The 23,115-nt window shown below is 41.4% G+C and overlaps 1 protein-coding gene across 3 annotated transcripts; it reads left to right on the top strand.

Annotated features, from left to right (window-relative positions):
* Window positions 1-362: 362 nt before the first annotated feature.
* Window positions 363-22,248, top strand: LMBRD2 (LMBR1 domain containing 2). 3 transcript variants are annotated; one of them, XM_053408034.1, is made up of 18 exons: window positions 363-779; window positions 5,290-5,517; window positions 6,939-7,027; window positions 8,078-8,173; window positions 8,544-8,711; window positions 9,445-9,655; window positions 10,109-10,183; window positions 11,221-11,334; window positions 11,976-12,159; window positions 12,486-12,667; window positions 13,494-13,627; window positions 14,319-14,424; window positions 16,513-16,610; window positions 18,696-18,799; window positions 19,398-19,444; window positions 20,176-20,281; window positions 21,215-21,344; window positions 21,566-22,248. In XM_053408034.1, exons 2-18 carry the CDS (start codon window positions 5,344-5,346, stop codon window positions 21,624-21,626), a joined length of 2,079 nt encoding a protein of 692 aa, XP_053264009.1. In that variant the 5' UTR covers window positions 363-779; window positions 5,290-5,343; the 3' UTR covers window positions 21,627-22,248. The 3 variants fall into 3 exon arrangements, with proteins under 3 accessions (XP_053264009.1, XP_053264007.1, XP_053264008.1); XM_053408032.1 differs by having other exon boundaries at window positions 21,212-21,344; XM_053408033.1 differs by lacking the exon at window positions 363-779 and adding an exon at window positions 899-987 and having other exon boundaries at window positions 21,212-21,344.
* Window positions 22,249-23,115: the final 867 nt, after the last annotated feature.

Below are 23,115 nucleotides of genomic sequence, written 5' to 3'. Positions count from 1 at the left end.
CGCTCATAGGATTGCAGCCTCACAGTGCAATCCTAGATCTGTAAAGTTGGAAGGCATCCCCAAGGGTCATCTAGTCCAACCCCCTGCAATGCTGGAATGTCAACTCAAGCATCTATGACATACGGACACCCCGTGCACACCTTACAAGCAAGCCACGTTCACTTCAGATGGGGCTTATACTCAAGTAAATGTGCTTAGGGCTGCTGCAGCCGTAGTAAACCAAATAGGTACGGCATCAACAACAACAGATTTCGCGATGGCTCCTGGGCATTGTAGTCCTATTACATAAGCGAACGGTCCGTAAGACTCCTTGCGCATGCGCACAGCAGAGGAGCTCCCGCAATGGCTCCTGGGCGTTGTAGTCCCGTGCTGTGAAAGGGTTTTTATTTTTTTCCATGTATATTTGTGTGGGTTGATTTTTTTTCCCTCTCTCTCTCTCTCTCCCGTTTACCCATACTTCCTCACGGGCTTGAGGCCGAGTCGTGACGAGAAGGCGGCGGCGACGGCGGCGAGTCATTGGGCGAAACAGGAAATGTCAGGCGCGGCCGTGGCTCTGCCGGCAGCCGGCTTTACTGCTCCGCTGACGAGAGCCGGGCCTGGTGCCTGAGGAGAGTCCGCCGAAAGACGCGGGAGCCTCCTGTGAGGGGAAGCCGACTCGGGAGACGGGGCCGCTTCGTCGCGCGGTAACCTGGCGGAGGCCGGAGCCGGAGCAAGTGGCTCAGCTGAGAGGCGAGCGGCGGACGATGGAGCCGGGAGAGGCCTCGCCCCGTCAGCGCTGAGTAAGTTCCCGAGGTGGGAAGAGACGTTTCTCCCCAAATTTGGAAAACAGATGCCACGAGTCTTAAGCGGGTCCCTGATGCGCCCCATCTATCATAGCGGCGGAGGCTGCGACCCGCTCAGCCTGCTTTCTCCCTGTGGGCTTCGGGGCACCGCTTCGCTGCCTCGTCTTCGTGGTCCTGTGAATGTGGGCCAGAAAGAGAGAGTCAGGTGTAAAAAATACTGTAGATGAGCTGTGCTTAGGGGAGGGGGCGTTGTTGTTGTTGTTGTTGTTGTTGTTGTTGTTGTTGTGTATTTTGTGTTTTCAATTTGTACTCTTGTAAACCGCCCTGTGATCTTCGGATTGACTGGCGGTACGTAAATCTAAATTAATAATAATAATAATAATAATAATAATAATAATAATAATAAAAAATACAGGGGGTATGGCCACTCTAAATTCTGGTAGCGAACGTCTGGTATGTATTGTCTCCTGACAGCCTTTGCAACAGAGAGAGCAATTCTAATAGGTAAAAATGAGGACACACCAGCCACTCTGCAGCAAAATGGGTTGTGCCTCTTGCCTGCTGAATTTCTGAATGCCCCCCCTTTTATGTTGCAAACCACCCTGTGGACTTAGGGTGATTTATACTAGTAATAGTAATAATATATTGTTGACATCCGTCTGTCTTGAGAGACAATGGAGTGCTTCTCCAGGGATGAAGTCAAACAGCGGCATTATTTTATTTTTATTTATTGAATTTATGTACCACCCTATACTCAGAGGTTTCAGGGCGGTTCACAGAAAAGATCACAATATATAAAATCAAAATAATAATAATAATAATAATAATAATAATAATAATAATAAATTTTATTTGTATCCCGCCCTCTACAGCCGAACCTGGGCTCAGGGCGGCTAACAACAATCAAAATAATCCAACATTCTAAAAACATTCATTATAAAATTAATTAAAATCAAATTGATGGCAACCATGAAGCAAAATTCTGTGCAGATTGCCAGAGGAGGGGGTCAGGCTGCGCCCTGACCAAAGGCCTGGTGGAACAGCTCTGTCTTGCAGGCCCTGCGGAAAGATGTCAGGTCCCGCAGGGCCCTAGTCTCTTGTGACAGAGCGTTCCACCAGATTGGAGCCGCGGCCAAGAAAGCCCTGGCTCTAGTTGAGGCCAGCCTAACCTCTCTGTGGCCTGGGATCTTCAGGATGTTTTTATTTGCAGACCGTAAATTTCTCTGTGGGGCATACCAGGAGAGGCGGTCCCGTAGATACGAGGGTCCTAGGCCGTATAGGGCTTTAAAGGTTAAAACCAGCACCTTAAACCCGATCCTGTACTCCACCGGGAGCCAGTGCAGCTGGTATAGTACCGGATGAATATGAGAAAATAAGAACAATAACCCGATAATACCCCCCGATATGTATGGAGGTCCGGGGCTGCCCAGAAGACAAGACCCCACTGATCAGCCTCGCTGATGTGGTTCAAATGAAATCAGAGCAAAATGTTTGGCACCAGCTTCCCACAAGTAGAAAACTAGTGGAGCAGGTATGCAGGGTAAGCTTGAACTTTTATCTAAGATGCTTTTAACTTTTTAGTTGTAGGGGGATACATAATAGCATGATGGATCTCTTAAAAATGGCATTCCCTCTATCAGTACTCCGAAATAGCACAGCTTATTCTGCTGCCACACAATCCACTAACTTGTTCTGTAGCTTGCCTAGGCCAAGCATAGAAGATTGTCCTACAAAACATTAGGTCAAATTCTAACTTTACCACTTCAGGCACTAGGGGAAGTGGGTCATATTATTTTTCCCGTAGTTCTTCCCATGTAAAAGCTCCGTCCGTGTACGTCGGAGAAAAGCTAACCTAAACATTAGTGAGTTTTTAAAGGAGAGGTTCTGGCACAAAGAAGGAGGGAAATGCTCCCTTTGAAAAGTCCTTTCCCCAGATCAGCGAAACTTAAGGAGCATCTTCTGAAAGGCAAACTTGTGTGAAGGCAGAAAATTGGACATGCATATGAAAAGTGGATAAATATGCCCCTTTGGATTGCTGCCTTGGTCTCATGGAATTTGATGTTTCAGTTTAAACATTTCATATTGGAAGTCCAGAGGGGACTAAAACAGCCTAATAAATAAAGCTGCCAAAGGTTACTAGCTTGCTCCTTTTCCCTAGTCGACCAAGAGGCTAGTTGCCTGCCTTTTCTTACTGGAGGAGCAGAATCCCCTTCTCCCCAGGCAGTAAATGCAAGCTAGTAAACAAAATTGCCTTCTGTCTGGCCTGCTGGCAGAAGGAGGATGAAGCAATCTGTCTTTTCCTCTGCCAAACAGCTGCTCACTCACTTCTGTGGAATTCGTGGTTGCCTATAGCTTGGCAGGCTAGTTGTTAAATACAGAACAGAAATAAAAGAATGGGAATAGGTCTAATTTTAGCAATTTTTTCATGTGTGTTTATGATACTCCCTTTTCACAAGCATGGAAAGACTATATACAGGTAAGGAGTGTTGAAATCTTCACCCTACACTTCAGAAAGCTTTCAGTCACTTAACCTTCACTGAACACATCCCATTGTGAAGGCTGTTAATATATTTTTAGCATTTTTGCATCACCTTTTCATTGTGCTGTAAAAATGGTAGAGTAAAAATATGTTACCAGACTTTAATATTTCATGTCAATTCTGCCTTTGTAAACCCAAGTATGCCTTGTTTATATAACTGCAATTTGCAGTCATTGCATAATGACTTAATAAGCTTTGACAGGTGGAAGCAACTTTGAGCTGTTGAAAAATTCGATAAAATGTAAACATTAAAAAGAAACACAAAACCCACTGCAAATCTAAGCAAATAACAACAGGCAAAAAGTCAGGAACAGAAATCGAAGCATCTTAAAAGACCAAAGGTTTTCTGTCTTGATCAGAATATCACTGGGAAGGGAGCCAAATGGATCTCCTGAGGCATTCTGATACCTGAGCACAGCAACAGGGAAAGCCTTACTACACATTCTTGTCAAATGAGCCTCAGATATTAACAGGATATGTGATAGGGGCTCTTCAGACAATCTCAGAAAGTAAACATGCTACTATGGTGGGAAGCAGTTCTTTAGGTATCCTGGTCTGAAGCTGTTTGGAAAATGTTTGGACACCATATTTTTAATTATGGAAATTGTCCAGAAATGCTTTCTTTGTAACTTCCAGTACTGCCTTCAACCTGCATTACACTTTAGGTGAACTATTTCCCACTCTTTCCACTTTCATGTATGTCTGCAATGTTGGAAGTTCTGAGTAGGGATGACTAACCTGTGGCCTGTCAGATGATGTTGGGCTATTATCTCTGGTTGTTGGCCATGTTGGCTGAAGCTGATGAGAGCTGTTATTCAACAACATCTGGGTGGCCACAGGTTAGCCACTCAGGTTTATACAGCATTTTGGGGGCCAACCTGGATATGATGGCAACATTCTGAACGTAGAATGAAGTCTATTTCCACAATCCAAATAAAGCGGTGAGGAATGATTGGAGCACACCATGCCGGGAATTTGAACCCTTGCTTATCCTATACAACCCTCTTGCTTTTTAGAAAGCCTTTTTCCCTCTAGCTGGGCTATTAAACAGGAAGTAGCCTTGCTGGAAGAAAAACAGCTTAAAAATAAGTGGGTTTGAGTAAGAAACTGGGAGAGAGTGCATGTTCCTTCTGTTCTGCCTTGCTATCACTTAAATTGGCCACTCCTTCAGCTGACAGGGAATTGCAAGGTACTTCACTTATGTGCCCCAAGCCAAGTAGAATAAAAATGTATAGAAGGGGACTTCTAGTGATGCTGCTTATTTTCAAACATACTTCCATAGCCAGGGTGAGTGTTTTTAGAGACTTACCGGTAAATTGCACTTAAAGGCTACTAATGCCATTCTGAAGGCATTATTACTGTTTCATCATAACGTAAGTGACTTGAAATCAAATTAAAGTGCTGTAAAGCAGCGTGTGGGAGAAATAACAGCCAAGATGCAGATTAAGAGCACAATCATGCACATCCCAAAGTCAAATTGGCAAGAGCTATGAGTTAAGCCTAAAAAAAAAAAAAAGCACTTTAGATTGTGGTCCAAAACTAAATACTAGGCAAACAATGAAATCTACTGACTGTAAAGGGTTTTGGGATACTTTGATGTATTTATGGCCATCAGCTCTTCATTTCCTTATATAGCTAGGTTCAAAGTAGACCTGTATTTTGTGGTGGGTGCACACAGTGATGATTGACAGGTACAGAACAAGCCAGGATATTAAGCCATGGTTTGCAGTCGGCTTAATATCTAAAGCTGTTAATCATAATTTTCTGGTTCTGATAAAACAGGGAACTTATAGGTAACGGGAGACTTCAATGTTTGTTTGTGTGAAGGGAGTAGCAAAGTGACTGCATGCATGGCCATATGGTTCATTCATACCTATTAATCCAAGTTGTGTTCTCAATGCAGCCAGGATGTTTATTGCAAATCATCGACCAGAGAACTTAATTAAACGTTGTTTGTTTTTATTATAGCTATGACATTATTATAGATGAGCTATACGACCTGGTTGGAGTCAACGGACAATAATGAGTGGTGCAGCTTTGGGCATTGAGATAGTAGTTGTCTTCTTTCTGGCATTAATCATACTACATCGGTATGGAGACTTCAAAAAACAGCACAAGCTTGTGATTGTAGCTACCCTACTTGCTTGGCACCTCTGTTTTCTCATAGTATTTATATTGCCTTTGGATGTCACAACGGTAAGGAATTTCATTTTATTTCCCCACTTTGTATGAAAGTTGATTATTATGCATAAAGTGTTCTAGGTAGGAGTGGCAGATTTTCTTTTATTAAGTGGGCAGTACTGATGCTTATAAAAAGTTGTATCAAGTTGCATAAAAGCTTTGATTTTCAAAATAATCCTTTGTCAGCAGGCAATATTGGAAACAATTAAAAATAAAAAGTGAGTGAGGATTTGGACATCCACTATATGCCATTGCTCTGTCTAGAATTAAATTTGAGCTTGGCTCCATTTTGATTGTTGGTATTTACAGCCCCCCAGCCCTTTTGTAGCTTGTATGCCACAAAAGTTACAGTGGTTAAAATGAGGCACAATTCACCAGCTTTCCCCAGCCCTACCTCTTTGAAGCTCTCCAGCAGTGTTCGTTACCCTCTTTTTGCCAGGGCTAATTTGAACTAGCACTAGAGGAGCACAGCTGCTCTCTTGGTCCTAGAAATGCCACTCATGGCCTATAGTAAGGCCTTGACCCTCCCCATTCTGACAAGTTGCTTGCATGTAGGAAGTTTCCCCAGCATGAGCATGACTGCTGATGGTTATGATCCACAGTAAACAGGACCAGGTCTGGACATGCAGACCCATGCTCTGCTGCTCTGATCAGTGGATTCCTTCTATGCCAGACGTAGGCAAACTCGGCCCTCCAGATGTTTTGGGACTTCAACTCCCATCATCCCTAGCTAACAGGACCAGTGGTCAGGGATGATGGGAATTGTAGTCTCAAAACATCTGGAGGGCCAAGTTTGCCCATGCCCGTTCTATGCTAATACATGACTGCAAAATACATACCTGGAAATGGTGCATTATAAGTAAAGCTAATTTATTTGACCTTATGGTGAAAATGAGTACAGGTGACTCCCCATTTACATGGAGGTTACATTCCGAACCCCCATGTGCATATGCGAAGTCGCGTAAAATGGGGAGTTGCCTGTATCAGCTCAGCTGATGAGTGAGGAAAGAACCTTCCCCACCCATCAGCTGTGTGAGAGCCACCCTATCCCCCTGGCTCTGGTGTGTGAGTGGACGGACATTGTGTCTCTCACACAGTTGATGGATGGGGAAGCGACTGCTGCTGCGCTACCACACATGTCAGCAGTTAGGTGGAGAAGCCTTCTCGCGAGGAGATCCTCCCCATAGCCTGAAGAGGATGTTCTCTGGGAAAAGTCTCCTTACGAGCTAGGACTCCTCTCCAAGATGTTTCTGGGATCCCGACACTGCATGTGTGCATGGTCATGTGCAAATATAGCATGCATAAATGGGGAGTTGCCTGTATTGGATTTAAATATGCAACTAAATTAGCAGACTTCTTTATAACCCTTCCCCCCACCCAGAAATATCATTTCACTTTTCTCTAATGGCTGACTTTTTTTTTTTTTGGTCCTCTAGACTATATACAATCGATGCAAGGTTAATCTGAATTCTAGTCCACCTGAAAGTACCACCAGTAATGTTTCATACACTACTCCTGCTCCAAGGTACTTATGTTCTTATGCACAGCAATCTTAAACTACTTCTTTTCTGTGACTAGAAAATGAGTTAAACATCTCATTTTAAAAGGTTTCTATGCATTTTAAAATCTGGTTGTGCTTTAGAAGTTGTATTATTTCAAGTACTGCTCTAACTGGAAAATTTGGAGGGGGGGGGACTTTTAGTCAGAGTATCCCTTCCCTCTTCCCCTGGCTTATTTCCTAACTACCACATCTTAAAGTGGAAAGGTATCACATAGCATTTCACAAATGCCTAAGATTATCTTGGTGTCCCTCTAGGAAGAGTCAGTTTGTAGTTTGTGGAGTAGCTGCTGAAAATGCTCTGCACCTAAGAGATCTAGGTGGCAAAACGCCACTCTTAATTATTGTGATGGGATATATAGTGGGGGGAAGGCAATCTTTATAGCCTGCAAAGCCTTTGGCACATCATTGACATCAGTTGCTTGTAGGTTTAGGTGGCCAGTAAGATTACCTGCAAACCTGTGGGAAGCCAGAGTAGGCACTGGATCACTGTGAACCAAATTTCTTCTCTGATTCCTCCTCTGCCGTATGACACATTATAGGCATGCATTTTAGGAGGAAGATTGAAGTTAAAGAATCATTGTAAAGTCTGAGTAATCCACAAGTTATGATGTATAACCCATATTGAGAAGGGTGGAAATTTGCATTCATGTGTGATGATGGAATAATTATAGCCGAGATGTTATTCTGAGCTTCAGCTTGACTCAGAGAAATCAATTTAATTTGCATGTATTGCTTTCATGACTTTTAAATAGTGCCCATTATGTGAATTACTTCGGCCTTTTTAAAAGGGCTTCTATGATTGTTGTTTCTGGGTTTTTTAAAAAAACAAAGCAGCATGGATTTCTGAATATCACAGTGTTCTGTTTCTGACTAATTTGTGATTTTCTGAACAAAATAATTAATGTTACTTTGCAATAACATAATCTTTTTTTGAAACAACTAAACATGACTTTAGGAGAAAAAAACGATGCTTTCTTCTTTGTTATACGTAAATCTGCCCTTCTTTCTTTACAGAAAACATGAATGTTTCAAACCATGGAGTTATATCCCTGATGGAATTATGCCAATATTTTGGCGGGTGGTATACTGGACATCACAGTTCTTAACATGGTAAGGAACTGGAGAAACTTCTGGAATATTTGAAACAGCTCAAATGAATATTTTCAAAGGAACAACATTTTTTTTAGTATTATTTAATATGTAGTACTAGGTGGCTGACCATTCAATGTAGAACTTTTGGTTACTTTAATCCAGGGTTAGCCAATATAGTGCAGATGTTGCTGGACTACAGCTCTCAACATCCCTGACCATGCTGGCTGGGACAGATGGGAGATGTAGTCCATCAGATTTCAGAAGTTATAGCCCCTGTTTTTCCAAGGCCTACAGTTATGTTTTGTTTCAGGCATGTTATGCTAACAAATGAATAGTTGATAGGTAAGATGAAATGGTTCTGTTCATTAATTTTGTTGTTTGTTTCTAGGATTCTGTTACCCTTTATGCAGTCATATGCTAGGTCAGGAGGCTTTTCCATTACTGGAAAGATTAAAACAGCACTAATTGAAAATGCAATCTACTATGGGACATACCTTCTGATATTTGGAGCATTCTTAATATATGTGGCTATAAATCCAAAGTTCAACCTGCAATGGTAAGATTTGCCATAGACTTTTATACTTCAGATCTTTATATATTGAGGATTTTATTTTAGTACACAGTTGATTTAAATCTATGTTATGGGGTTTAGAGGACATATTTTGTGTCACATGTAGTGAAATACATATAGTATTTTCATAACTTGGATTTTTAAAGAAATTGTCAGAATGGGAACCAAAAGCTAATTTGGGCATTGCCAAAGTTTTGTCACTCCACTTGCCCCTGAAATTTCATTTCAGTGCTGACGGCATGCTCTGTTTTCAGCAGGGATCGACTCTACTCAGGAGCTCCAATCATGTTTGCAAGTAGAACCAATCCAAGCAGGGCTTGCATTGCCAAATTCAAAGGGTGGCAATTCAAGCCAGAAACAAAAGAACACTCAGAAATGCATTATAAGGCTCCTAATTGTTCCTCTAAGTCTGTGGCCTTACATATGACATGGGTGGGGTATTATTATTATTATTATTATTATTATTATTATTCAAGTGTGGAGCAGGTGGACACAGCTGGTGGGAAACTACCTCACAGATCAAATCAACAATGATGGCAGGCCTAGTGTGCAAAAGGGTCCCCATCTCTGATTTAATGCTTCACACATAATGAGGGTCATCTGCAAAAGAAATGTATATCTAAATTAAAAAATAAAGGGGAGAGAGTGAATTTCTATTTTTAAATATATGAGTGAGCTTTGTTTGCATAAAGATCATTAGTACTTATTTCTATGTTAGGAGTCAACTTCAGACAATTGGAATAGCTGCTGCCAACACCTGGGGCCTTTTCCTTTTGGTGCTGCTGTTAGGGTATGGCCTGGTTGAAATTCCACGCTCTCACTGGAATGGAGCAAAGAAAGGTTACCTTCTTATGAAGACTTATTTCAAGGCTGCTAAACTGATGACTGAGAAGGCAGATGCAGAAGAAAACTTGGAGGATATAATGGAGGCAAGTTAATTCTGCAACCTAAGTGTGGATGGTAGATAAGACTCTCATTTGCTTTGGAGATTAAGGTACATTAGAGCAAAAAAGTCACAAAATATCTCAGATTATATCCTATGCTTTGCTTATGCAAGGGGAATTCCCTGCTCCCCGATGGTTTGATATTCCAGTTTGTTTCATAAGCCAAAAGCAGCCAAGTTGTGTCTTCCCCCATCTCCCCCTGCCCATCTTCTCCACCATTTTTTCCACCACTTTTTGCTGCCAGGATGAAATGAAGTCATAAATAAGAATGCATCGCTGGCAGTTTGATAGAAGTCCTACTGCAATCTTATTTTCAAAAATATTTTTAACTTTAGCAGCATTGCATCTTGCTGAATTGCACATGAATTGAAAGTGGTGGTGGGGACTCAACTACACCTTATACTTTTAAAAAGTGTTTCTGGTCTCTCTTTTAAATAGGAGGTTCGCAAAGTTAATGAAAGCTTCAAATACAACCACCCTTTGAGAAAATGTGTGGACACAATATTAAAGAAGGTAACAAATTGATCTTTGCAATATTATTGAATATCATGTTTTATCATGGGTAATGAAAATACCACTCAGCATGGCAAGGCTTGTCAGCCTAGTTGCCTGGCCAAGGAGTTTGCTCCCTCCTCTTTCCCTTATGCCATGACATTGTCAGCTTGACTGGCTGGGGTCTGTCCTAAATCAATCAATCAATCATGGTGCAGAAGCAGCAATAAAGGTAAAGGGACCCCTGACCGTTAGGTCCAGTCGTGGCCGACTCGAGTTGCGGCGCTCATCTCGCTTTATTGGCTGAGGGAGCCGGCGTACAGCTTCCGGGTCATGTGGCCAACATGACTAAGCCACTTCTGGTGAACCAGAGCAGTGCACGGAAACGCGTTTACCTTCCCGCCGGAGCGGTACCTATTTATCGACTTGCACTTTTGATGCGCTTTCAAACTGCTAGGTTGGCAGGAGCAGGGACCGAGCAATGGGAGCTCACCCCGTCGCGGAGATTCGAACCGCCGACCTTCTGATCGGCAAGTCCTAGGCTCTGTGGTTTAAACCACAGCACCCCCTAGAAGCAGCAGTAGTTTGGGGCAATTGGGATACATGGAAAAAGTGTGGAAGAATGGAAGGTAGAGTTTTTCCATTTATTGATTTAATATTCTGTCCCTCTCCCAACAGCTTTTGCAGCAAAAATCAAATCACAAAAAAGCTGTTGCATCACTGTTACCTGTTACTACCCCATCTCAGCAGCAAACACTTGTAGCCAAGAAGAGTGCTGCAGCACTCATCACAGCAATTTCTCTGGCTGAAATGGTGCTATCCTATAACACACTCTCTTCCACAGGGAGCTATTCTGGCTCCTGTTGCCACTTTAGAGGGTCAGAAGGAGAAGATGAGAGGCAACCCCTACTCTCTTTCTGGCTGGAAAGTCTTGGCCTAGAAAAAGAAAGGATGTGAGTGTCCTTTCAGCTGCTTCTTATAAGGGTTTCAGGCTAGCTTTGCTGTGGTGATGTGTAGTGCTGTTAATATGTGTTGAGACTATTATCTTTTCATTTCAGTGTCCTGTTGAGTATCAGGAAAGAATGGGTAGGAACATGGATGACTATGAAGACTTTGAAGAAAGGCCCAATACTTATCCGACAGAGAAAAACCTGGCTAAACTTCATAAGCAGGTAACTAGATAGCTTAACTGAAACGTGTATTAAATTTATGTAGAGCTATTCCATTTCTAGGTGAATCCACATGTGCAGACATCTGCAGTCAACTAACGTAGTTTGTATATTCATTCCAAAAGAGTTTGTTTTTCTAATAGAACTGGTGTGCATCTGAACCAATAATTGATTTTTTAAAAATATTTCCAAGGCGGTTGTAAAAACTTGTGCAGAAGTCGCTCAAAGCATGAGAATACTTAGCCTGGATGCTGCAGGGGAGGTAGGAGAAAATTAATCAAAGGCTAATAAATCCAAAAAAAGTTACAGTGAAAGAGGAGTCTCTGTGTGTTTAATGGCATGTCACAAATTCTACTTTGCAACTTTGGACTGTGAATTCATAAGACGTAACTGGTGGCCATAGACACTGCTGTGCATGGAAAACTGTTTTCAGTTTTAGTTTGGTGTGTGCATTAGTGTGTGGTACATCGCTTTGAGATATATGAGTAAGGCAATAGAATAATAATAAAATGTGCATTTTTAAGGAAGTAGTATTTTCCTCACTTGGTGGAATATTTGAGCCATTTGTTCTGTTTATTTATCTCTCTTCTGCCACCCTGGAACTATTGCCATAGATAATTAGAATGTTGTTTTTGTTTCCGTAGGTAATTTATTCTGTTCAAAGGCATCGTCGTACGCAGGTCCAGTGGAGAATTCTTTTAGAGCAAGCCTTTTACCTGGAGGATGTGGCAAAAAATGAAACCAGTGCAACTCATCAGTTTGTTCATACTTTTCCATCTCAAGAACCTGAAAACAAGATTGCTCGGTATCTTTATACACCAACTGTTGGTAAGTGTTGTTCTGCATATTATAGGATACAAAATGCTAGAAAACAAATAGTAAAAGCTAAAGTCCATCACAGCACACTGCTCATATCACTCCAACCTGCGCCAGCAGTGCACACACAAGCAGTTACAATAGGCTGTGGGAGAAAAGGATGTCTGTTCATTTCTCCTGTACCCAACTTAAAGTCCTCTTTCTCATCATAATAGTAGTTATTCATTTCTACAGCGGCTGTTAGAGGAAATGAGCTGCTTTGAAATGATTTTTACATTACCTTCCCTTGCTATTTCCTCGTTTAATAACCTCTTCAGTAATTGTGTATATTTTTCCAGAGTGGTACTGGGAGTGTCTGCTGAGGCCATGGTTTCACAGAATCCTTGCAATTATTTTGGCCACATTTTCTATCATTGTCGTATGGTCGGAATGCACGTTCTTCAGCACAAGGCCAGTTCTGTCTCTGTTTGCAGTCTTCATAAAACTGGCGGAGAAGAATTACAACTATTTCTACATAGAGGTCAGTTTATCTACTCTTAATGACATTTGGGACTTCTAGAGTAGTTTGCTTGTTTCTTAAATGCTTGTATCTTCTGATAGTTTTAGAGTTGGAGTTTGAGAAAGGACGTTTGGAGGGAGCAATTGTGGTGGAGTTCGGGGGATTTTTGTGGGTGGAGTTTGGCTTTTCAGATGGTGTTCCTCACAATACGTGATTTCATGTATATGTGTGGTACAGGAATGTTACCCCCATGTAAGCAAGGAAATGTCTGTACATAGTAATCTCATAGCTGTTTCTTTTGGGCGGAAGAAAGTAGAATGGTCATGCAGCTGATTGGCAGCTGATCCCATGGTACAGGCTTATTCTCACTAACTTTTCTCCATGCAATCAAGTACAGTGACTTGTGACCTTGCAGAGAAATATACAGTTGTACCCTGGAAGTCAAACGAAATCTGTTCCAGAAGTCTGTTCGACTTCCAAAATGTTTGAAAACCAAATCGCAGCTTCTGATTGGCTGCAGGAAGCTCCTGTTCGGGTTCCAAAAGAACGTTTGCAAACCAGAACAATCACTTCCGGGTTTGTGGCATTCGGGAGCAAAAATGTCCAAGTTCCAGGGCATTTGGGATCCAAGATACATCTGTAGAATTATGAATAAGTCCAAAGAGCATGTCATTGGTAGGCCCTTGTTTTGTGCACCATGCAAACAGTGTTATTCACACCTTTGCATTTGCAGCCTGTTCTCATGCTTTAACTCTTTGTATAAAGAATGCATGATCAGTTTATAAAGCAGCTAACAAATCAGATTATACTTACCTGACTGTGAATGCAATCTTTGTCTGTTTTGCAGATGGCTTGTTTCTTGACCATCTTTTTCCTCAGTATCTGTGTTTACTCTACTGTCTTCAGGATCCGTGTATTCAACTATTACTATTTAGCTTCTCACCATCAGACGGATGCATATAGTTTGCTTTTCAGTGGCATGTGAGTAGTTAATTAATGCATTTATTGGATAGCTTTAAATAGTTAGAGGTGAGGCAATGCAAAAATTACACTATAACATACTTAGTTCATAACCCAGGCACATCCAGAGAACACTATATTCCTTGATTTGGAAATACAGTATATCAGTCTTGGGAAGTCTCTTGTCCCTTAGCCTAATTAGGTCTGCCAGGCCTTCCCATTTAGCCAATGATACCATCAAGCCACACCCACCTGTCCTACACTTGATGTCATGTATGATGTCAGATGTGTGGCAGGTGAAGACACAGCTTCCTGCTAAAAGCAGGATTTGCAGGCACTGCTAATCAGCTGATCACCAGGATCCATAAAGTTCCATGGAAAGGAAAATGAGTGTCCTGGCCTCAATTAGACATCAGGCCAACTAACCAAATAGATTCCCACCCCAATATATGAATGCTGATAGTTGGTGACAATTGCATGTTGAACAGATACAAATGTTGGCTATTTTGTTTACTACTAAGCATTGAAAGAATCTATGACAAAGAGTACTCAAAACATGCAATGGGTATACATAAAAAATATAGATACAGCTCCTGGATGTTTTGATAGTTAGCATGTGGTTGCTTGATAAGATCTTAGTAATGTGGAAGGAAGATGGAGATGCCAAATACAGAAGAAAACTGCTTCAGAATTGCCAACTCTTTTCATGCAGGCTGTTTTGCCGTTTGACTCCTCCACTGTGTCTGAATTTCTTGGGCTTGACTCATATGGATTCAACAATTGCAAAGAGTTTAGAACAGCCAACTGCATATACATCTGTAAGTAAACAGAATATGTCTTGCTGTAATGCGTTCCAACAGTAGATGTTAAATGGTGTTCACAGATCAAAGTTGAAAGTGTTTTGCCAAAAATGAAAGTTTCATTGAGTGAGAGTCAACTTTCCGGAAGTGATGTTCTGCCTGTCCTTTCCTGCCTCTTGCACACACACCCATCCTGCTTTGGAAGGTCTCCCCACTGGGAAAGAAAAGCTTGGAAAATTCCTTTTGTGCACGTGGAAGTCCATTGCACAAGAAGAATGCTGCAATTGGATATTGTTGATTTCAGCTCAAGATTTCAGCTTTGTTGTGTTTTATCTGACTTCTCTTTTGGCTGCTTTATACCAGATAGAAGCTCATCTTTAGTTCAAATATGTGTACCCGTATGCTGGACATTGTTTCTGCTAGCAGTAACTGGCATAATATGTTACATTACATAATATTACATCCATCCACGGTGAAGCTCTTAAATCCCATTAATCTCAATAGGAGAGGCCCAATTCTTCCACTGAATTAACTGGGAAGAACTTACAGCTACAATCCAAAGCCCAGCCACTGACTTGTGCGGCTTTTGGGAGCAACAGGACCTTGCACACAGCCCTGCTGTACGTAGTGGCAGAATGAAATATGGGGCAGTGGGAGGATGATCTCTGCACCAGCCAGGAGCTGGTGCAGTAATCCACCCAGGTCTTAGCACACAAAGTCAGCTGAATAGATCCTGAGCTAGCTCAGCCGCTCTCCACCTCTGGAATGCCACCTGAAGGGATCTCCCAGCGGCACACCTGTTCTGGAGAGCATAAGAGAGAGCCCTTTATTAGCAAAGTGATGCTGGCATCACTCCATTGTTAGTGGCTGGCAAGAGGCCAGCAGAGTTGGGTGGAGGAATGCCTATAAACATAAACATAAACATAAACACCAAGTCCAGTGCAATGATTTGCATTGCTCTACCCCTTTTTGTTGTATTTAATTAGGCATCTAGCATAATCATAGATTTCTAGCCTGCCCATTCTTAATAAAAACCAGTGCAATAAAATACTATGTGCAAAATGGCTCCATGACGGCTTTTCTTCCCTGCTGAAGGTCAGCCCCCACAAAAGAATGTATTCTAGTTCTAGAGTTCTGTGGTTTGACGGTAACTACCAAAAGCACCCCTCTGTGCACTTTTGTTGTACACAGCTTGAGTCTAAACTGAATAATGAAATGGCACTTGCAGCAAATCAAGGTCATTGCAATGAAATATGCAGCCCCCACCTACTTGAGGCATTGAGTAGTTAGCAGCAGCTCCTTGAATTGCATCGGGACTGCCATGGAAACGGAACATGCCACTTTTCTGCCAGCAGGTGGGAGCACAGAGCAAGTTGTTAGATCTGCATCTAAAAGCTATCTGTTAAAAAAAGTTAATCACCCACCATGGCCCCCTCCACCTCTTCCGTCCTTTTCTTCCTAATGTAACACTAATGTCTCAACAAACTAAACTGACCTGTAGAAAATGTAACTTAAAAAAAGAGACATTGCATACACTTTTGTAAACCAAGAAATCTTTAATAAAAAAGATACTTTTAAAAAATAGTACTTTGAGTTGGTGTATTTAAAATGGGCATCAGACCTCCCATTCCAGTTGATTGTATTGGTACAAGCTCATGAAGAGGTAGACCATAAAACCAACATCCTTGCTGGTTGTCATCTGTGGCAAATTATAATCCAGTTTTTGTTCTTTGGTAAGTAGCTGCCAGTAGTACTACAATGTCCCAATTATGGAATTTCACAACAGGTACCAGCATTGTTAGCACTCTTGCGCCAACTAAAAACATTCTTGTTAGCCAAGCCTTTGAAGGATTTTTGTTAGCCTACCATAGCTCTAATTACAGTGGCAATCTGGGGTTTTAATTACTGATTTTGTTACTGCTTTGTTTGCTTTTGTTGGCTGTGGATTTAATTTGAAGGATAACCTGCCCTGTGATTTTCATATGAAGATTGGAATATGTATATTAGTACAATATAAGTTCTAATGCCTAAAAGTTGCAGTAACGAAAACACCTGAGCAGTGCTCAAAATCGCCATATTAAACCTCTGTTGCTTTTTGCCTTCCAGATTATGGGATCCATGAAAGTGTTGTCCTTCATTGCAGATGGATTTTATATCTATTATCCCATGCTGGTTGTCATTCTTTGTGTTGCTACTTACTTTAGGTAAGTAACAAGTAATTCAGATTTATTTTGTTTGCTGGGATATTTGAAATAACTAGTCTGCTCCTTCACCCGTATATTTGGGTGTTTCCAAAAAGGTTGGGAAAACTTAATTAAACAGATGCCATCCTTGCACAGTAATAGAAATACCAACCTTCTTTGTTAGCATCAACCTTCAAGTGCTTAGTCGCCCATGCTCCTTTGTTTTTGTAACACTGCTTCCAGTTAAGTTTGTTTATGATAGCAGGCTTAGTATTTACCAGCAGAGTAAGCCTCTTGAGTTAGTGTGGGTAGAAAAAGATGGGATGCAAGACAAGCTCGTAGGTAATAAGTGACCAGAATGAATTTGTACCATAGAATTTAGAGCACCCACCCCATAACTGGTGTCTTCTCCCATATTTTATGAATTGTGACTCAAGCAGTTGTGTTCTATTGTAAGTATTCATAAGTTGATGATGGCTCTTAGTACATACACTTCAGCATAAAATGTATTTTAAGGATTTTAAAGGATCTCACCTTCATTTCTTAATATTCAACTGGACTTCAGATTTCCCCCCAAAAACCCCACAGTTTCCCCACATGCACCATATATGTTCACTTAATTTACCGTATTTTTCGCTCGATAACACGCACCTGACCATAACACGCACATAGTTTTTAGAGGGGGAAAACAAGAAAAAAAAAATCTGAATGAAACAGTGGATGTATCATTTTTGTGCTTCATGCTGTGGCCACAGACATGTGATTTGACGGTGAGTTTGGGGTAGCCCAATGCAAAAATCCTGAGAATCCATGTGGATCTGTGCTTTGTAACCACGTTTTTGCACCATTGCAGCCCCAGGCAACAGTGGGTGCGTGATTTTTTTTGGTGCAGGCTGTAGCCATGGACATGCTATGTGATCTGATGGTGAATTTGGGGTGACCCAATGCAAAGATCCTGAGGATCCATGTGGATCCGTGCTTTGTAACCACGTTTTTGCACCATTGCAGCCCTGTTTTTGCATCAGATCATTGCTATGTGATCTGATGGTGAATTTGGGGTGACCCAATGCAAAGATCCTGAGGATCCATGCTTTGTAACCACGTTTTTGCACCATTGCAGCCCTGTTTTGCATCAGATCATTGCTATGTGATCTGATGGTGAATTTGGGGTGACCCAATGCAAAGATCCTGAGGATCCATGTGGATCCGTGCTTTGTAACCACGTTTTAAGTGGGGAAGGAAGGAAAAACAATAGAAGGGACAAGGAGCACCGAAAGGGGTGTGCGGAGAAGCAGCTGGCTAAGAATGCAGGAGAGGGGTTTTACCGGAGGGAGGAAAGGAAGGCAAAAGTCCCCCCACCCACCCAAGCCAGCCAGCCAGCTCTCTCTCTCCCCCCCCCACCTGCATGTTGCCTGCGAGTCCCTAGGAATTAGAAGGAAGGACGCTCTGCTTTCCCCTCTGCTTGCCTGGAGGGAAGGGGTTTTCTCTGCTCTTTGTTCCGTTTGAGCAAACACAGTAACGAAACAGAAGAGGGTGGGCAGTAAGACCCTGAGGCAGAATGCAGGAAAGCAGCAGCTTCCTCTTTTCAAGGCTTCCCTTCTCCGGACGATTTGATATTTGCCTGATTTTTGCCTTCACTCGCACCAGTCCAGGGACCACACATTCGCTCAGTAACACGCACAGACATTTCCCCTTACGTTTTAGGAGAAAAAATCTGCGTGTTATAGAGGGAAAAATACGGTATGTTCATTTCTGCTTTAGAAGTGAGAAACAGTTGGGGGATCTCATTTCCCAAATCACATTTTTTAGAATTGTGGAGTTGGAAGGAACCCCAAGGATCACCTAGTGCATTTTCATTCATGTTAACATAGGAGTGCCCCCCCTTCATTCATTATATTATTCTTTTTCTGGCTGAGAGAGCAGAGATGGGCTCAGGAAAAAGAAGTCATAAGCTCAGCTGCCTTCCAATCTCACCCTAGGATCGAGGTCAAAACAGTTTTGAAGTCAAACCCCCAAAAAGGCAGTAGGTCACACCTCACTTTGCGGCTGATGTCTATGCGTTTATTTTTTGGCAATGGAAATAACTTTCCCCCCTCCTTTTATCAGTTTAGGAACTCGATGTTTGAATCTTTTGGGATTCCAGCAGTTCATGGGAGACAATGAGATGACTTCGGACTTAATTGATGAAGGAAAAGAGTTAATCAGAAGAGGTAAAAAGAAGAAAAAATATTTTATGGTTTTTTATTTTTTTAACTGTTGTAAGCGACTGTAGGGAAATAGTTGGAAGCTATTACCACTGTCTAAACCATGTCAAGTCAGAAGTGAGTCCTATTGAATTCAATAAAGTTTACTCCCACACAAGTGAGGTTAGGAATGTAACCTAATATGGCACCTAATACTATATATGTACCCCTGCAAGCAAAATTTGGAGAAAAGAAAGATAAACCAACGACTTTTCAGGGCTACTGCAAATTTGAAACATTTTGTGCATGATTTAATTATTTAATTTTGTTAGTTGGGGAAAGAAGACAGGCTGATAATGCATTAATGGAAAAATGAGTATATTGTACACTGGAAATCAAAGGTGCAGTGAATTTTATAAAAGTTTGTGTTTTCTCTCCGCCGCCCATTTCTCTGATTGTCTTTTTTCACTGTTAAAGTGAAAAAAACAGCAAAAACCACCATTGTTGTTTGAAATTCTGTAAGTTTATATGAATCCATAGAAATAAGTAAAAAAAAAAAAGTACAAGTTCACATTAAATCTACAGAGGAATAAAAAGTAAATGAAAGTATTTTCTCTCTCTTTAGAAAAAAGAAAACGGCAAAGACAGGAAGATGGTGAAAACAGGAGAAGGGTATATATGAACAGCTCATTATTTTTCCCTAGTCAGTAAGAGGCAGTGTCAGAATTGAAACACTGTACAAGTATGTGCAGAGTTAAACTTAAAAACCTAAGAGCCCTGATGGCTCAGGCCAGTGTCCTGCCTAGTTCTCACGGTGGCCAAACAGATGTCCATGGAAAGCCTGCAAGCAGGACCTGAGTGCAACAGTACTCTCTCCAATTGACACTCCCCATCAGCTGGTATTTAGAAGTGTGCAGATTCTGACACTGGAGGTAGAACATAGCCATTGTGGTTTATAGTCATAGGTAGCCTTATCCTCAATGGCATGCCTAGCTTTGTATAGTTATATGATTTAGGAGTGCACCAGGTTATTACTGCACATTTGAAACTTGCATTCTGTGTAGAACATCAGTTGCTCACCTTTTGTGGTTTAAAATAAGGCGATGCTATTTTTTTATCAGCTGAAGTTGTGCCCCACAGAGTTCAACCACAGACCTACTTAAGGAACAGGAAAAGTTTTAGACTTGTAGCAGGCAGGTCTACCCCTCTGTTATGCCGGCCAGTCTTTCCACTAATCTCTAATAAGGATCCCGGAGATCTATAAAGATTTCAGAAGATTGGAGAGCGTGATTTAATATCATTGCAATAAGAATAATTGTCAAACAATATTATTCTGCTATTACATGTGTTAGAGGATGTATACAGTCTGTTGTATGTGTTTGGTTTGGTTTGTTTTTGACCAGGAGTGGAAAGAACGCTATGGGAACAACCGTGAAGATTCTTCTAGAAACAGAAATGTTCCAGCAGACCAAAAAGAGTCTAGCTTCACAGAGACTAATACAACTAGATGTAAGAGCTTATCTTGTTGGCCATGGCTTTTGCTTAACAGAAGTAGTACTGGTATTATGGTGCTCCTCTTTATTTCAGATTTAGCTACTATCCAGCACTGCAGAAAATTAGGCTGCATCTATACTATCCATTGTGTAACCAGCATCCTATCACTTTAAACAAACATAGCTTCCTTCAAAGAATCCGGGTAACTAGTTTGTAATGGGTACTGAGTTATTAAGAGACCTCTATGCCCCCCGCCCCCCCCCCCAGAGCCACATTTCCCTCTTCCTAGGGAACTTTGAGAATTGTTGCTCTATGAGAGAAGTAGAGGTCTCTTAACAACTCTTCGGCACCTTTGGAAAGTATAGTTAACAATATTCTTGGGGGGAGGTTTTGACTGTTTAAAGTGGTGTGATACTGCTTTCAATGGATAGCCCAGATATGGCCTTTGCCTGCTAGCTTTTTCCTTGCTTGTACATTCTGTATTAACATCATGCAACCAAGACAGAGCATTTACACCTCTTTCCTGCCAAGTGATCTCTTACCTTTCTTAAGTGAAGAGTGACTTGCTAGTTCAGGCCTGACCACCTCTTTATTTATCTGAGGATCATGGCTAGTCTTCTGTATTTTGGTTCCAGTCCTGCAATCAGCTATACATGGATTACTCTGCCTCCTAGAGATTTTGATGAGACTTGAGTATGAGCAACTTGGAATCAAGTTTGAAAATAATTAAATAAGTTTATAAACCAGTGCTGAGTGCTGCCTTAAAGCCAGTTGATATGCTGTGCTGATTTTGGAAAATACACATTCTCATGTGAAGAAGAAGAGAAAAAAACTGCTCTTAACCCGTCAAAGCCATATGCTCTGAGCTTTGGAAACCCTGATGGCGTATTGACAGTACCATTTATTTATGTGTTTGTTTGTTTAAAAATATTTTTCTTCTTTCAGCAGTAGCTTCTAAGTACACCCGATCAAATGGAAGGAATGAAAGGGACAGAGTTGAGCTTCTTCAAGATGCCGAACCTCTGGACTTTAATGCTGACTCAGTTGGTGAAGATCCTCTCGATTCCGATTCAGGAAGGTGAGAAATTCAGCAATAAATACAAAGGGATCACATAACTATAAATATCTTATTCTTTCTCTCCAGCCATCATTATATTCTAACTTATATTTAGGATCTTTTATAAGGCAAAATTAGAGCATAAATTTTTAGAGATTATAGCTTGTTCTTCCTTTTCAGGTTTCATAACTTACAGTTGTTTAACACAGGTTCTTCATATAGTTTCTTTATATATTCTACAGGTACCAGCCTGGTGGAAGATACCTGTCGATGTCGCGAAGCAGAATCTTTGACGATGTCTAAACCAACAGTCTTGCATCCATTGCTGTGGTGAATGTCCTTTCAGTAATGCATTCTGCAACCAACACGACCTCACTTTACAAACAGAAAACAGAATGTGGGAAATAAGAAACTTTCCCCCTTTAAAAATGCACTGTGTGTAATTAATTGCCCAGTATGTGCTGGGCTAGAGCATTGGCTTCTGAAACTGGAACCACCTCAGCTGTGCCTTGCCCATCTTCTCTGCCTGCTCCTTGAATGCCACCCCCTCCCCATAATATGGGAATTGTGAGCCATCGGTAGAGAGCAGTATGGCAACAGAGAGAGTGACCCAGAAGGGAGGGAAATGAAGGGATTTGGTGGGTGGGAATGGGATGCTAGGCAGTGAGCCATTGGGGGGGGGGTCAGTCTTATTCTGGGTATGATTTGTTCTGAACTGGAAGACCTTGTGTTGATTTTGCTTAGAATCCTCTCCTGGATTCAACTGTGTGTAGGCAGCCACTGATACAAAAAGGCGTTCTGTTGGGTCTTTTACAATTGAATCAGGGAAATAATTCTCAGTCTGTCAATCGTCACTGTAGATTCAGTTTTAAATAAACAAATGTAGGGCTCAGCTGGAGTTACCATTGTTAAATGTTGAAGGTTATTTGGGTTTTCTTTCTGTCCCCTTTCCTTTGTTCCCTTTTTCTTTCTTTTTTTAGAAGGCTGTTGCCCTTTAAAAAAAAATCGCAATGTAGCTGGGTCATTGTAAGTGCAACTTCTTAGTCATAGCTTGATGCAATTGCATGGCCTACCTTCAATTCAAACCATGGGCGTGATTAAAGAAGCCATTCTGGTCAGGTCATAGACGATCATTGACTGGCCTTCACCTCAAGTTTGGGAAAAGCTGGAGAGGTTTAAGGGCAAATCTCTGCAAAATACCTTCATCATCTGGAATGCCTGCACACCAACCATCTGAATCGAGAATGATTTCTGTCAGCCTTATATGCATTTGAATGGTATTAGCATGCATGATAGGAAAGAGCCAATAGAATCTTAAATGTTCACTAGCACTGACTTAAATTCATAGATACTGGCACATGCTTAATGAAGAGGAAAAAATATACCAGAGATTTTATGTATAATAGCTGCAGATGAAAATCTATTTCAGCTAAACCACACTTAGTGGCTCTGTCTGTGCAAAGTGTTAATTTCTACTGGAGGCAAAGTCATCACTTCAAAAATGATGCACTGTTCAAATAGTTCTTGAAGTGTATGAAACCGCACCTTTCCTTTTGAAGAAGTGAACTTCTCTGCAGAGTAAGATTCCTTAATAGTGAACAGCACTAGTGGCAACCTAGTTCTTTTGCCTTTTAGAAGGAATCCACATTTTCATGATACATGTGCTTTTTGCACTCAGCGCAGATTTTCACTGCCAAAGAAAAAATGCTTCCTCTTTCCAAACAGAAATGTCTGTCAGGAAACGCCAGCGAATGCGTTACATAATGGGCTTCATCAGTGCTGGGTGGAAATA

Source organism: Podarcis raffonei, chromosome 11, assembly GCF_027172205.1.
Source record: "Podarcis raffonei isolate rPodRaf1 chromosome 11, rPodRaf1.pri, whole genome shotgun sequence".
In the NCBI taxonomy this organism is placed as follows: domain Eukaryota; kingdom Metazoa; phylum Chordata; class Lepidosauria; order Squamata; family Lacertidae; genus Podarcis; species Podarcis raffonei.
The sequence above is the reverse complement of the archived record's forward strand: the minus strand, read 5'-3'. Positions and strand labels throughout refer to the sequence as shown.